At 53.6% G+C, this 14,795-nt stretch overlaps 1 protein-coding gene across 1 annotated transcript; it reads right to left on the bottom strand.

The window, feature by feature from the left end:
- Nucleotides 1-2,243: 2,243 nt before the first annotated feature.
- Nucleotides 2,244-13,722, bottom strand: AARSD1 (alanyl-tRNA synthetase domain containing 1). Its single transcript, XM_002719416.5, has 12 exons — nt 13,564-13,722; nt 13,283-13,414; nt 10,953-11,112; nt 8,980-9,037; nt 8,472-8,628; nt 8,262-8,378; nt 7,936-8,066; nt 7,560-7,626; nt 7,297-7,388; nt 6,520-6,574; nt 4,604-4,698; nt 2,244-2,567 (listed from the first exon to the last, which is right to left on the bottom strand). The coding sequence occupies exons 1-12, from the start codon at nt 13,600-13,602 to the stop codon at nt 2,432-2,434; spliced, it is 1,239 nt and encodes a 412-aa protein (XP_002719462.3). The 5' UTR covers nt 13,603-13,722; the 3' UTR covers nt 2,244-2,431.
- Nucleotides 13,723-14,795: the final 1,073 nt, after the last annotated feature.

Below are 14,795 nucleotides of genomic sequence, written 5' to 3'. Positions count from 1 at the left end.
ACCAATGGCAAAAGGAAGACCTTTCTCTCTGTCTCTCTCTCTCTCTCTCTCACTGTCCACTCTGCCTGTCAAAAAAATAAAAATAAAATAAAAAATAAAAATAAAATAAAAAAAACTTTAAAAAAATAAAAATAAAAATAGCTACATTTTTTAACTTTCTTGGTAACACCTCTTACTCCAGGGCAGCCTACAAAACCAGCAGCAGTACTCCAAATTTTGCTTCAGAAGTTCAGGCTGAAGCTCACCTTCCCCATGGCCACCCCCCTGCAACCCTGCCCTCCACTTACCTGCCTCTGGCCTCCAGACTCCTAACCCTGCCAAGCCAGCCACCCGTGGCTTTCCATCCCAGCAGTCAGCTGTCCCAGCTTCTGCTCTGGAGAAAGCTGAACTGGATCCTACCATTCTCTCCCTAGGGGGAAGGGTCCTGCCACGTGAGGAGCAAACGATTCCCCACCAAAGGCCCTGGTCATCAGCCGCCAACTCGGGCTGCCCCTCATCAGCCAGGCGTGTGGCCCACAGCTCGCTTACTCGCACTTCCGGGGTTGGAAGAACACGGAGCCGGCAGAGCACGGCGCAGCCTCCAATCACCTCCCTCAGCACCAGTTTTCTTGTCTCTCGTTAGGCCACCTGGCTATGCCTTGGCCTACTTTGTTGCAGCTAAGGTCCGGACTGGATCCTTACTGTTTTATCACCTATGGATGCACAAAGCCAGGATTTCTCCCCGGGTGTGGAACTCCAAAGCCTCTGCCCTGACCATGCCGGGCAGTCCCTGGTGCTCGGCTCCGGAAAAGCCAGTTCACACCTCCCCTCCATTACGGATCCGGTTCTCCTCTGGGATCTGTACACGCTGCTCTCTGTATCTCAGCCTGCTGTCAGGGGCATACACAATTAAACTGTTCTTTTATCATTACATGTGCCTATTCATCTTCCACAGTGATTCTCACCTTAAAGCTGAATTTGACACTAATATTGGTTTCTGGAGCCAGCACTATGGTGCAACGGGTTAAAGCCATGACGTGCAGTGCCAGCACCCCATATGCATGTCGGTTTGAGTCCCGGCTGCTCCACTTCCAATCCAGCTCTCTGCTATGGCCTGGGAAAGCAGAAGACGGCCCAAGTCCTTGGGCCCCTGCACCCATGTGGGAGACCCAGAAGCAGCTCCTGGCTCCTGGCTTCAGATCAGCATGGCTTGGGCTATTGCGGCCATTTGGGGAGTGGACCAGCGGATGGAAGACCTCTCCCTCTCCCTCTCTCTGCCTCTTCCTCTCTAACTCTGCCTTTCAAATAAATAAATCTTTTTTTAAAAATTGCTTTCTTGGATGAGTCTTGCATGGTAGGCCTTTCTTCATCCTTTCAGTTCCTCAGTAACAGACTTAGAGAATCTTTTTTTTTTTTTTTTTAAGATTTATTTATTTGAAAAGTAGAGTTACAGAGACAGAGGGAGAGACAGAGAGGTCTTCCATCTGCTGATTCACTCCCCAAATGACTGTAACGGTTTGGGCTGGACCAGGCTGAATCCAGTAACCAGGAGCTTCTTCCTGGTCTACCATGTGGGTGCAGGGGCCCAGCACTTGGGCCATCCTCCTCTGCTTTCTTAGGCGCATTAGCATGGAGCTGGACTGGAAGTGGAGCAGCCGGGACTCGAACTGGTGCTGCAGGAGGTGGTTTAATCCACTCTGCCACACACTGGCCCCAAGCATCTTTCTACTGTATACTTTTTTAAAGAATTTATTTATTCATTTATTTATTTGAAAGGCAGTGACAGATAATCTTCTATCTACTGCTTCACACCCCCAAATGGCCTCAATGGCTGGCACAGAGACAGGCTGAAGCCAGGAGCCTGGAACTCATCCAGGTCTCCCACGTGGGTATCAGGGACCCAGGTACCTGGACCATCTTCTGCTGCCTCCCCAGGTGCACCAGCAGGGAGCTGGATCGGAAGTGGAGCAGCAGGGACCTGAACTGGCACTGCAGTAAGGAACGGCACAGCCTAACCTGCTGAAGCACCATGCCAGCCCCTGCTACCACATGCTCTGTGTTTCTCAGGATTTGCAAACTCTGTGATGCTTTTTAGTTCTGAAACACCATACTGGGAAAAGAAAAGGAGGAGATCTGAATGAGGCCAAGTCCTGGGCGGAGCCTCTGGTGGATCTGTACTCTCCTCAGGAACTCTATTTCTCCATGAAGAGAGGTCTCAGCCGGGCTTAGAAGCCAGTGCATTCCATCAACATAACGTCCACTCGTGCAGCTTAGGCCAAACAGGCCAAACTAGAAACCGGTTTATTCACCAGCAAATGCTACTCACATACGCAGTGGGAGCTCGCTGCAGAAACGAGCCACGTGAGCCTAGGCGGCAGCTCGGCCACCCACAATCACACTATTTTACTGTCCGAAAGACCGCGCAGGCTCCCGGGAGACGGCGCCTGCGTCCTCACTCCTCGGCGCTCTGCGCGCTGACGTAGTCCTGGAGAAGTGCCCGCACCTCCGCTCGCCGGCTCATTTTGGTGGCCTTGCCCTGGAAGCGGCCCTTCTTCCCTGCTCCTTTGCCTTCCAGGACCTCAGCCACCCTGGGGGACAGAGTGAGGGAGAGGTTAGGCGGAAGGTCTCTGAGGGGAAAGCCACACACTCACCCCAAGGGCAGCCCTGAGTCTCTCCCCCGCCCCGGGCCTGGGGATTTCTCCCCCACACACCTCGCCCACAGGCACACGGGCCCTGGAGAAGGAAGAACTGGAAACAACTAAGTGTCTCCCACGGGCCCGCGGCAGGGAGCAAGCTGGGTAGAAGTGAGAGCAGCAGGGAGGCCACACTGAGGGTGTCCACTGCTCGGCCCCTGGGGCAGTGGCCACGCCCAGGGCCTGCCAGAACTTACTGTTTTAATACTTGGTGATTTTAGTGTGAAAATTGCCTAATTTTAAAGCATAGTAACTAAGTTTAAAAAATTTAAAACAGTGCACAGGCCAAACCAGGCTACAGGCCACACAGGGCTGCCTGTGGGAAACATCTGTTTTCCTCCAGTGTTTTCCAATGAACTCGTGTCCGTCAGAGTCCCTCAGGACTCTGAAAACACTCAGGACAGGAATTAGAAATCTACCCATCAAACTTAGTAAGAAAATAGAAACAGGGCTGGCATTGTGGTGCAGCGGGCTCAGCCGCCACCTGGGATGCTGGCTGTTCCACTTCTGATCCGAGCTCCCTGCTGATGCCCCTGGGAAGGTGGCCCTGCCACCTACATGGGAGACCCGGATGAGGCACCTGGCTCCTCCTGGCTTTGCCCTAGCCCAGCACTGACCATTGTGGCCATTTGATCTGGAGAGATCTGGAGAGTGAACTAGCAGACAGAAGATCTCTCTGTCTCTCTCTTTCTCTGTAACTCTGCCTTTCAAATAAACAAATAAATCTTAAAAAAAAAAAAAAAAAAAAGGAGGCCGGCGCCGCGGCTCACTAGGCTAATCCTCCGCCTAGCGGCGCTGGCACACCGGGTTCTAGTCCCAGTCAGGGCACCGGATTCTGCCCGGTTGCCCCTCTTCCAGGCCAGCTCTCTGCTGTGGCCATGGAGTGCAGTGGAGGATGGCCCAGGTGCTTGGGCCCTGCACCTCATGGGAGACCAGGAAAAGCACCTGGCTCCTGGCTCCTGCCATCGGATCAGCGCAGTGCGCCGGCCGCAGCATGCTGGCCATGGCGGCCATTGGAGGGTGAACCAACGGCAAAGGAAGACCTTTCTCTGTCTCTCTCACTGTCCACTTTGCCTGTCAAAAAAAAAAAAAAAAAAAAAGGAAAAGAACAAAGAAAATATAAACACTGAGCGCAGGGTAAAGAAGTCTGTAAGGTTCTAATTTGTCCATAACTACGTTCACTGTCTTTTTTGATCTAGTCTCAAAATCCAAATTTTTCCCCCCAAAGTTTGTGCCTCTGCTTTGCTGATGCCTTAAGGACCTGCTCCAGGGGCCAGTGCTGTGGCACCGTGGGTTACGCTGCTGCTGTGATGCCAGCATCCCATTTGGGAATGGGCTCAGATTCCCAGCTGCTCCACTTCCAATCCAGCTCCCTGCTAATGACCTGGGAAAACAACAGATGGCCCCTGTACCCATGTGGGAGACCCAAAAGCAGCTCTTGGCTCCTGGCTTTGGTCTGTCCCAGCTCTGGCCATTGTGGCCACTTGAGGATGAACCAGCAGATTGAAGCTCTTTATCTCTCTCTCTCTCTCTCTCTGTATCCCTTTCTTTCTCTGTAACTCTGCCTTTCAAATAAAATAAATAAATATTTAAAATTAAAAAAAAAAGCTGCTCCATCTGACTACTGATATGATAATCTAGCACCTGCATTCATGTGTATTGTCACTTAGAAATCTAAATTTCTAAAAGGAAAAAACCTAAGCACATGAGAACTGGAGTCAGAGGACCCGGGTTCAAGCCTCAGTTCTGCCACCCTGCGAGGTCCCTCATCTGTCACACGGGGAATGATGGTGAGGAGAACCTCCTCTGCATGGCCTCGTGACTGCCCGGGATGCGAAGCAGTGAGATCGCAGGTGTGATGGGCCTCCTGTGGGCCAACAGCCGCAGCAGCAGGCTCTCCCACCCACACGAGGGCGCCCACGTGGGATTACCTGGGCCCTAGGATCTCCACGGCCTCAGCTGGCCCTGCCAGTAAGAAGAGCCCAGCACCTTTCTCATCACCAACAGTTAAGAACAGGAGGGTCTCCTAGGAGGCAAGACAAGGAGATGAGCCCTGGTACGGAGGAGGTGGGGTCAGCCCACTGAGACCCTGCGCCTTGCTCAGCCTCAAGACATTTTCTCCAGGGCTGGCGCTGCGGCCTGCAATGCTGTACCCCACAGGGTGCCAGTGGGAGTTTTGGCTGCTCCAGTTGCGATCCGGGTCCCTGCTGGTGTGCCTAGGAAGGCAGTGGAGGACGGCCCAAGAGCTTGGGCCCCTGCACCGGCGTGGGAGGCCTGGATGAAATGCCTGGCTTTAGCCTCACTGCCCCCTACTGGGGAGTGAACCAGATGAAAGATCTCTCTCTCTCTCTAACTCTGCCTTTCAAATAAAATTAAAGTAAAATAAATCTTTTTTTAAAAAAGGCATTTTCTCCTAACCCATGGAGTGATGTTCCTGACCTGGTTCTCTAGGGCCAAGGGTCTTTTTGGTTTTTTATAAGATTTATTTTACTCATCTGAAAGACAGAGTTATGGGGCAGGGCGCAGGAAGTGGAGTAGGAAGCTGGGCCAAGGCAAAGCTGGGAGCCAGAAATTCCATCCAGGTCTCCCACATGGGTGGTAGGAGCCCATTATTTGAGCCATCTTCCGCTGCTTTCCCAGATACATTAGCAGGGAGCTGGATCGGAAGCAGAGCAGCCGGGACTCGAACAGGTGTCCAGATGGGATGCTGGTGTCACAGGCATCATCAGTTTAAACCCCCGCATCCCACAATAGCTCCCTAGAAACTTTTTGAGAGTGGCTGACTCTAAGAACTTTAGGGTGGGCATCAGGATACAACAGGAGGAGCCACCAGCCTGGGATGCCCACATCCCGTATGGGAGCAGCAGTTTGCATCCTGACTGCTTTGCTTCTGATCCAGCTCCCTGCTAGTGTGCCTGGGGAAGCAGCAGAGGATGGCCCAAATACTTGAGCTCCTTCCACCCATGTGGGAGATTCCAAATAGTGGCCCAGCATATGGAAAATCGCTGGCCCTCCATATCTCCCTCTCAGTGACGCTGTCTTTCAAGTAAATCATTTTTATTTATTATTTATTTATTTGAAAGGCAGAGTTACAGTGAGGCAGAGGCAGAGAGAGGTCTTCCATCTGCTGGTTCACTCCCCAGATAGCCACAACGGCGGGAGCTGAGCTGATCCAAAGCCAGGAGCCTGGAGTTTCTTCCTGGTCTCCCAGGCAGGTGCAGGGGCCCAAGAACTTGGGCCATCTTCCACTGCTTTCCCAGGCCACAGCAGAGAGCTGGATCGGAAGAGGAGCAGCCAGGACTTGACCCGGTATCTATATGGGATGCTGGCTCTGCAAGCGGTGGCTTTACCCACTAGGCCACAGTGCCGGGTCCCCTTTCTTCTTTCTAAAGATTTATTTATTTGAGAGGCCAGTTAGAGGCCCAGTTGTTCAAATTCTGATCCAGCTCCCTGCTAATGTGTCTAGGAAAGCAGCACAAGATGGCTCAAGTCGTTGGTCCCCTGACACCCACGTGGGAGACCTAGAAGAAGCTCCTGGCTTCAGCCTGGCCCAGCCCTGCTGTGAAGCAGTCGATGGAAGACCTCTCTCTCTGTCTCTACCTTTCTCTCTGTTCTGCCTTTCAAATCAATCAATCAATCAATCAATCTTCTTAAATGCCACATTCCCAGACTGATTAATATACAGATCTAGCTTAATACCCAAGACAGAACTTGACATCCAGGTAACACCAAGAAAACATTACAGAATCGTTTCTTTTCCTAAAGAAGGACTTCATCTAAACTAAAGCCCCTCACTCTACCTCCCTGCATCTCTATGGGGGGGGGGGGGGGACTGTGCTCCTCTTACCTCTGACCCAATCTCGTTAGCAATGATATTCATGAACTCGGAATCAGCCTCCTTCCTACGGCAAAGGGCAGATGTGAGATCCAGGTTGGAGTGGCGGCTGTGAAACCGCAGGAAGCCGGTCTCTCTGCTGCCTATTTGCATGCACAAAGTTCCAGACCCTTTCACAAAGAGAGAGTACCCACTGGGGGCCGGCACGGTGCCTTCCAGCAGCAGCCATTTGTAAACAATCTCTGGGTTTGCTTCTATTCCCTTAAACGTAACTCAGCAGGCTAAGTGGGAATCTACAGGACAGAGAGGCGAGGGAAGGTGCCGAGGAAACAGGGACAGGGCGGTTAGGCCTAGTGCTCACCACGCCCGTAATGTGCCCGTGTCCCACTCTGGAGGCCTGGGTTTGACCCCTAGCTCTGGCTGCTGAGTCCAGCTTCTTGCCAAAGTGGACCCCAGGAAGCAGCAGTGGTGGCTCGAGTAATGAGCTTCCTGCCACCCACTTGGGGACCTGGACTGGGCTCTCGGCCCAGGCCATCCCAGCCTTTGCAGGTAGGTGGAGAGTGAACCAGCAGATGGGAATGCTCTCTCTCCCTCGCAAATAAATAAAAATATTTAACAAGGAACAGGGTACAGTGAGGAACTCTGATAGGTAACACATCTCTCAGGGTCTCCTCAGCCTTGAGAACACCAGTGAGCGACGCTCCTCCCACCGGGCCCAGTACACAGGGGAGATGTGGAGCCCCGAGCCCAACACGGCCCCCGCCTGGTCTCCGGCTCCTGATTCCTCACCTGTGTAACACAACCACACCTCCCCAGTCTGGGCTGTTCCGCAGGCTGTGGGCAATGTGCACAGCCAGGTCTCGGAGCAGATTCAGGTTGTTCTGAAAGGGACAGAACACTGGGTGGACAGGTGGACAGGCCCACCTTCACTCCACCTTCTCCCCACCGCCCGCTTCGATGAGCCGCACATCCGCTGAGGCCCAGAACTGCGTCTCGAGGGCCCCAGCGCAGGCACAGCCCGAGCCCTCTCCGCCCGCCCTGGAATGGATCACCTTCTGCAGGAGCTTGGTGGAGTTCTGGAGCTTCCTCACCGCTTCCACGTGATCCTCAGCTCCACACCTGTGACACAAAGTCAGTGGTGATCGCCCCGCTGCCCAGTTCCTGCCGGCACCGGGGCCTCAATCAGCAATGCTCTTCTCGCTAGGGCGCCTCCCTCCAGATGGGGACCTGGGGAACCTGGGAGGAGGCTGCTTGGGAACGAGGGGCTAAACTGTCTCCTGTGGGTCTGAGGCGCTATCCAATGCACTCTAACGTTTACACCTGCACCTCACCCCCAGGGGCAGGCGGCTATGTCTGCCTGACAGGCGGGCAGGCTAAGCCCCCAGTGTCCAGGAAGCAAGGACCGAGAGGCAACCGAGAGGGGCATACTTGAGCAGGGCGGTCAGTGCCTTCTCAGTGCCATGGCTTCTCTCCATCCAGCTCAGCACCCGGTTCCCAGCCAGGAATATCAAGTTGGTTTTGTTCTTCTTCCCCTTCTCGGTGCCCAGAATCTTAATGACCTACGAGAGTAGCACACACACACACACACACACACACACAGGTCGCAGTGGTCCTGGAACCAGAGGGCAGGTGCAACCAAGACCTCCACCTCGTCCTGCAGCAACGAGGGAGAGACTTCGTGTGGGACAGCTCAGGTGTCCCTCTCTCTGCTCCCCTGAAACCTCAGACTCCCCCACTCCACGGCCCCCACCTACCTGCAGGTCACTGAGATTGCTCACGTGGGTCCCGCAGCACATGTTGGAATCCACACCCTGGATGGTAATGACCCGGATGGGCCCGGCGTGGTCATCTGGCAAGCCCCGGCCCCGCACCTGGAAGCCGGGCAAGGGAGAAGGGCTGCGTGAACCTTGAGGAGGAGCCCAGGGACAGCCGCTCTGGGGGGCCAGCTCCCGGCTCGTCCGCACCTGCTCCACCTCAGGATCCTCCAGGCTCAGTTCTCGCACGTGCACGGGCAGCCGATCCCTGATTTTCTCATTGACGCTCTGCTCGATGGCGGCTGCTTGCTCTGCACTCACAGAGGGGCTGTCTAGCTCGATCGTGCTCCGGAGCCTCCCGAGCTCCCTGCCACGAGGAGAGGGGTCACAGGACGCCGATTGGAACAACAAGGTCACAAGAAATTCTTGTATCAGTTACCTTACTCAGTCCTCACAAGGTTGGAAGTGTCACTCCCATTTGAGGGGTGGGGTATTAAGGAACACGATCAAGGCCACGTAGCCAGTGAGTGGTGGAGCCAGGATTCGCCCCCTAGGTCTCTGGTCTCCAAATTCCATTCCTTTCATGAGCAAAAGCAGACATCTCTTCTCCTACCCCTGAGTTTACCCTTTTCCCCTCCTACCCCTCCACCCAGTACTGGGAAGAGAGCTGGCAGCCAAGGATCCAGGCCCTACCGTCAGCCTTAGGCCTCCTGCTCACCATGATGTTGTCTTCAGCCCAAACAGATGGTCAGCAACGGCTGTGATAAGATGCTGCCCTGGGCAGAGAGAGCAAGAGACAGGAGCTAAGTGAGAAGCCCAGCCACACACTCCCACAACGCCACCGTCACAGGGCCCCAGGCCCTGGCTAATATGCTTTGGATACTTCATTGGAAACCATCTTGAGAATTCTGCAAGAGGCCCTATGAGGCCATTTCACAGATGAGGAAACTAAGGGCTAGAGAAGTCAAGCAACTCGCCAAGACAACGTCAGCTCTCAGAGCAGGCCTGGAACTCAGGTGCTAACGCACGGCACCCGTCCACTCAACAAACACGAAGGTGCGTGTCGACCATGTGCAAGGCACGGGGTCTGACATCAGAGACACAGCAGGATCCCTGACCGACGACAGTGACAGGCGAGAGGAGGAAGAGCAGAAAGAAGTCAGAGGAATGAACCAGGAAGGCAGAGGAGACGTGACAGCCAAAGGCCCTGAGGAAGAAAAGGCAGGACTGTATTCAAAGAATCCAGAGAAAGGCTAGGACCCAGAGAGCAAGGTGGAAGCGCAACATGAGGCTGGAGTGGCAGATGAGGGCTGGCCAGGCGGGGCTCGGAGGCTTACACGGAAACAACAGGACCCCTCTGAAGATCTTAAAGCAAGAGAGCAAGGCAGTGACATAATCAGACTCTAAATACACACACACACACACACACACACACACACACACACTTTTTTTTTTTTGGAGAGGCAGGAGACAGAGCTTGCAACAGCTGATGTACTCCCTAAATGCCTGCAATGGCTTTAGCTCTTTGCTGAATACAGCCAGGAACTCAACCTACATCTGCCACCTGGAGGCAGGAACCTATCTTGGGCCTGAGCTACCACTGCTGCCTCCCAAGTCTTCATTAGCAGGAAGTTGGAGCCAGGACCCAGAGCCAAGCATCAAACCCAGCTACTCTCATGTGGGACACCGGTATCTTAATTGGCAGCTTAACTACCAGGCCAAAGGCCCACACCCAGATTTGCACTTTGAAAGACTCCTCTGGGGACAGCCCGTATCGGGGTGCCTGGGTCCAAGTCCCAGCTCTGCCTCCAGCTCCAGCTTCCTGCTGCCACACCCTGGGAGGCAGCAGGTGATGGCTCAGGTCCTTGGCTCCCTGCCACCCACATGGGATCCCAGACCAGGTTCCAGGCTCCTGGCTTCTACCTGATCCAGCCTTAGCTATTGTGGGCATTTGAGGAGTGAACCAGAGGACAGAAACTGCCTCTTCGCCTCTTCTTCTCTCTTTCTGCCTTTCAAAAAGATTCTTCTGGCTGCTGAATGTTGAACAAGCCACAGAGGGGCAACACGGCCGGTGGTGCCATCAGCAAGGAAGCGCCAGGGCCAGGGAAAACAGAGCCAGGACTAGGATGCCGATGGTGACAACGGCAGGAAGCGGAGAGAACCATGTAAGATAAAGCAACAGTGCCGTTTACTGGTTCCCTCCCCAAATGCTGCAACAGCAAGGGTTGGGTCAGGCCAAGGTCAGGAGCCCGGAACTCAGTCCAGGTCTCCCAAGTGGGTGGCAGGGACCCAAACACTTGAGCCATCACTGCTGTTTCCCAGGATACACATTAACAGGAAACTGACTGGAAGCAGAAGTGCTGGGATTTGAACCAGTTACTCAGGTACAGGATGGGGGCGTGTTGAGTGGCATCTTAAACACCATGTCAAACGCCTACCCCTCACTTTGTACACTGTGAGTTTAAAGCCTGAGAGATCCCCAGATGGAGACATCAAACAGGAATCAGGTAACAGCTAAACCCGGCAGGTACCCCACAGCTTCTACCCTAACTGTTGATTTACCTCCTCCGGCCTGAATCTGGGCTCACACCAGACAGGTCGGACTCTTCCAGAAGGAGCGCCCACGCCCCAGCTCCACGTGTTCCACACGCCACGGCCGCCCCGCCAGCAGCTCCCCTGTCGCCTCCTCACCTGAATGCTGCTGCATGTGGTCAAACCTTCGCTCCCAGTCCACTCGGACCTGCACCTGGCTCCCAGGGGTCAAGGCCGTCTGTGTGAAATGGTCAGCTTGCGGCCCTCGGCGGGTCACTCTGAGCACTGAGACGCCATTGATGGTGCCACGGTCATCGGGCTGGAAGTAGGAAGCAAACGAAACCGACAGTGAGGCCGGGCTCGCTCTGAGGAAGCGCGAGTGACCCAGAACCTGAGCTCCCTCTGGGAGAAGAGGACAATGCCAAGTACACTGGGCTCGTTTTGTCCACGAGAGGATTCTCTGTCCTCTTGACTCTGAACACCTATGTATTTCCTTCTACAACACAGAATAGCAGAATTAAGAGAGATTATAACCACAGCAATGAAGAATTTAGTAAAACTCAACCAACCTCCATTCTTTAAGTATCTTAACTGACCTCAATTTTTCTCCCTCTTTCCACTCCATCCTCTCCACTGCTACGAGCATCAGACTCAAAAATACTCATTCTGGGGCCGGCACTGTGGCACAGTAGGTTAATCATTCGCTTGAGGTGCCAGCAACCCACACGGGTGCCAGTTCTAGTCCCGGCAGCCCCTCTTCCAATCCAGCTCTCTGCTGTGGCCTGGGAAAGCAGCAGAAGATGGCCCAAGTGCTTGGGCCCCTGCAAGCCGTGTGGGAGACCTGGAAGAAGCACCAGGCTCATGGCCTCAGATCAGCGCAGCTCCGGCCATGGCGGCCATCTGGGGAGTGAACCAATGCATGGAAGACCTTTCTCTCTCTCTCATCCTCGCACTGTCTGTAACTCTACCTCTCAATTAAATAAATAAATAAATAATCTTTAAAAATACTCATTCAATTAAATTCACTTAAAAAAAAAAAGACCAGTGCCAACTTCTTGCAAGACACTGTGCCAGACCAAAAACATTATAAAAAGTCATGATCCCTCGTGGAACTTAAGCGTCTGGAGAGCACAGAGCTGTAAGCAGACAACTGCCATACAACTGGTAACACACTGTGCCATCAAGAAGTATACGGGAGGGGCCAGCGCTGTGGCGTAGCAGGTACAGCCACCACCTGCAGTGCCGGCATGGCATCCCACATGGGCACCAGCTCAAGCCCCGGCTGCTCCTCTTCCGTTCCAGCTCTCTGCTATGGCCTGGAAAAGCATTAGAAGATGGCCCAAGTCCTTGGGTCCCTGCACCCACGTGGGAGACCCAGAAGAAGCTCCTGGCTCCTGGCTTTGGATCAGCACAGCTCCGGCCACTGCAGCCATTTGGGGAGTGAACCAGCAGATGGAAAATCTGTCTTTCTTCCCCTCCAACTCTGCCTTTCAAGTAAATAAATAAAGTCTTAAAAAAAGAAAGAAAGAAGCTCACAGGGAAGAGACCCAACAGTCTTCGGGGAACCCGGGAAGACTTCTTGAAAGAAGAGACGTCAAATGAGACTTTCTGTGGATCCCTGAGGTCACAGGTGTCCCTCCAGCAAACCAAGACAGCTCCACGTTGGGAAACAATGACACTGCCGGCACTGATGTAAAACTGGAATTCTCAGCACCAAGTTTCCTGGGCTCGCTTTCTCGTGTCTCTGTTGCCTAAGAGCTGGCATGACCCACCACTGTTTCCTGAATGAATCCACACACCTTAACACATCCCTCAGAGCCTTCCACACCGGCCCGGCTGATCCCGACGCCATCTCCGGTCTTTCAGCAACAGCATCAACATACACCGCGGGCTCCAAGTCTATTGGGCCTGCCAAACCCTCTGAGGGCTAAATCTCTGCCAGAAAAGTCTCCCATGACGCCCGCCTTCAGTGTCATTATCGTCCTCTTCCAATGCAGCGGTACCTGGGCTCCAGCCCATCACGGTTTGGCAAAGCCTGCTCTGTGCTCTGCACCTCCGACCGCAAGCCCCTCAGGAGCACCTCTTTCAACACCTGATGAACATTCTAGGCTAATTCCTACCTCGGGGCTTTTGCACCTGCTGTGGGGAGGGAGGCGTAGCCCCCCACACACACCCCAGCACCACTAGGACGGCTCAGCTCTCCCCTCCCCACGCGCTAGGAGACCATCTCCTCACTCCTTCCCCTTACTCGGCTTTATTTTTATTTCAACACTGCATTTTTGGGCACACACTGTCTGTCTTTGGAGCCTGAGATAATACCCAGCAGCGCATGTTATGTGTAGACACGTATCTGCTGATAAGCATTTCTTAAATGAACAACAAAATGAATTGTACACGTGCACCGCTATGGCTGAGAAAAGGGGAGGGGCGCATTTCCGCCTGAGTGTAAAGGACTTAAGGGCTTTCGGGGAGAGGGTCGGGCCTGGTACCTGGCCCCCGCCCTCGGGGAAGAGCAGCGTGTCTTCCAGCACCACATGGAAACCGCTCAGCACTTCCTTCTTCCCGGCGCTGCCTTCGATCTGCAGCTCCGCGGGGCTACAGGAGACCACGGTCGTGGTGAACTGGCCGGAGGAATGAGAGAACAAGCTGAGACCCCAGTCCCTCCACACCACGACGGCAGCCTACCCCGCACTCCCCCAACACGGCGCCCTCTTCCCCAAACCGCCCCATCGACCCCACAGCAGCAGGACCGCGGCCACACAGGCCGCACCTCCCGGGCGTAGCTGTCCCGCTGACACATGAACGCCATGGCTGGGGTCTCCCGGGATGTAGGAACCTGCACACGCTGAAAACCCTGGGAGCGGACGGAAGACGAAGTGGGACAAACTTCATTAAGTTCGCGGTTCTGCGCAGAAGCCAGCGGGTAAACAACGGGGCGGGATTTGGCCAAACTTCCTCAAAACGCGAAGTGCAGCCGTTCTGCGCTGTGCAGCCAGTGTATTAAATCAGCATATCCAGAATAGTATTTCATCATGTAATGAATATTTTCAACTTCTTGAGATGGTTTACAATTTTTTTCTGTGTAGATTTTCCAAACCTGGTGTGTAGTTTTGCTTAGTGCATTTGAATTCAATGTAATCACAATTTACGCCCTCAATAACCACAGGAGATCAGTGCTGCCGAGCTGGAAGGCACAGATAGAGGTTAGCAGAAGTAAATTGGAACAGCCAGTGCCTTCAAACATGACATGGATTAAAACTAATATTGGGGCAGCACTGTGGCTTTAACCTGCTGCGTCCCAGTGCAGGCCCCCCACTTTGTCTTCTGATTCAGTGTCTTGCTAATGCATCTGGGAGGCAGCAGATGAGGGGTCAGGGGCTTTGGTTCCTGTCACCCACATGGGAAACCCAGCTCCTGGCTTCCACCTGGCCAGCCCAAGCAATTGTGGGCATTTAGGGAATGAACCGACAAGAAAGATTTCTCTATCTCTCCCTCACTGTCACTCTGCCTTTCAATTGATTAAATAAACTTTAAAAAAAAAAAAAAAGACATGGATACAGGGCCAGCGCTGTGGCACAGCGCGTTAAAGCCCTAGCCTGAAGCGCTGGCATCTCATATGGGCGCCAATTTGAGTCCTGGCTGCTCCACTTCCAATCCAGCTCTCTGCTATGCATGGGGAAAGCAGTAGAAGATGACCCAAGTCCTTGGGCCCCTGCACCCACGTGGGAGACCTGAAGAAGCTCCTGGCTCCTGGCTTCGGATCGGTGCAGCTCTAGCCATTGCGGCCATCTGGGGAGTGAACCAGCAGATGGAAGACCTCTCTCTGTCTCTACTTCTCTCTGTAACTCTATCTTTCAAATAAATAAAAAAAAATTTAAAAAAAATAAAAATAAAAAAGACATGGATAGAGCACATTAATAGAAATATGAACCATTTATTTTCAGAAAAAAATAAGATTCCAGGGGCCGGTGCCGCGGCTCACTAGGCTAATCCTCCACCTAG

The sequence above is a fragment of the Oryctolagus cuniculus genome, chromosome 17 (genome assembly GCF_964237555.1).
Source record: "Oryctolagus cuniculus chromosome 17, mOryCun1.1, whole genome shotgun sequence".
Taxonomy (NCBI): domain Eukaryota; kingdom Metazoa; phylum Chordata; class Mammalia; order Lagomorpha; family Leporidae; genus Oryctolagus; species Oryctolagus cuniculus.
This window is presented reverse-complemented; position numbering and strand designations above follow the sequence as displayed.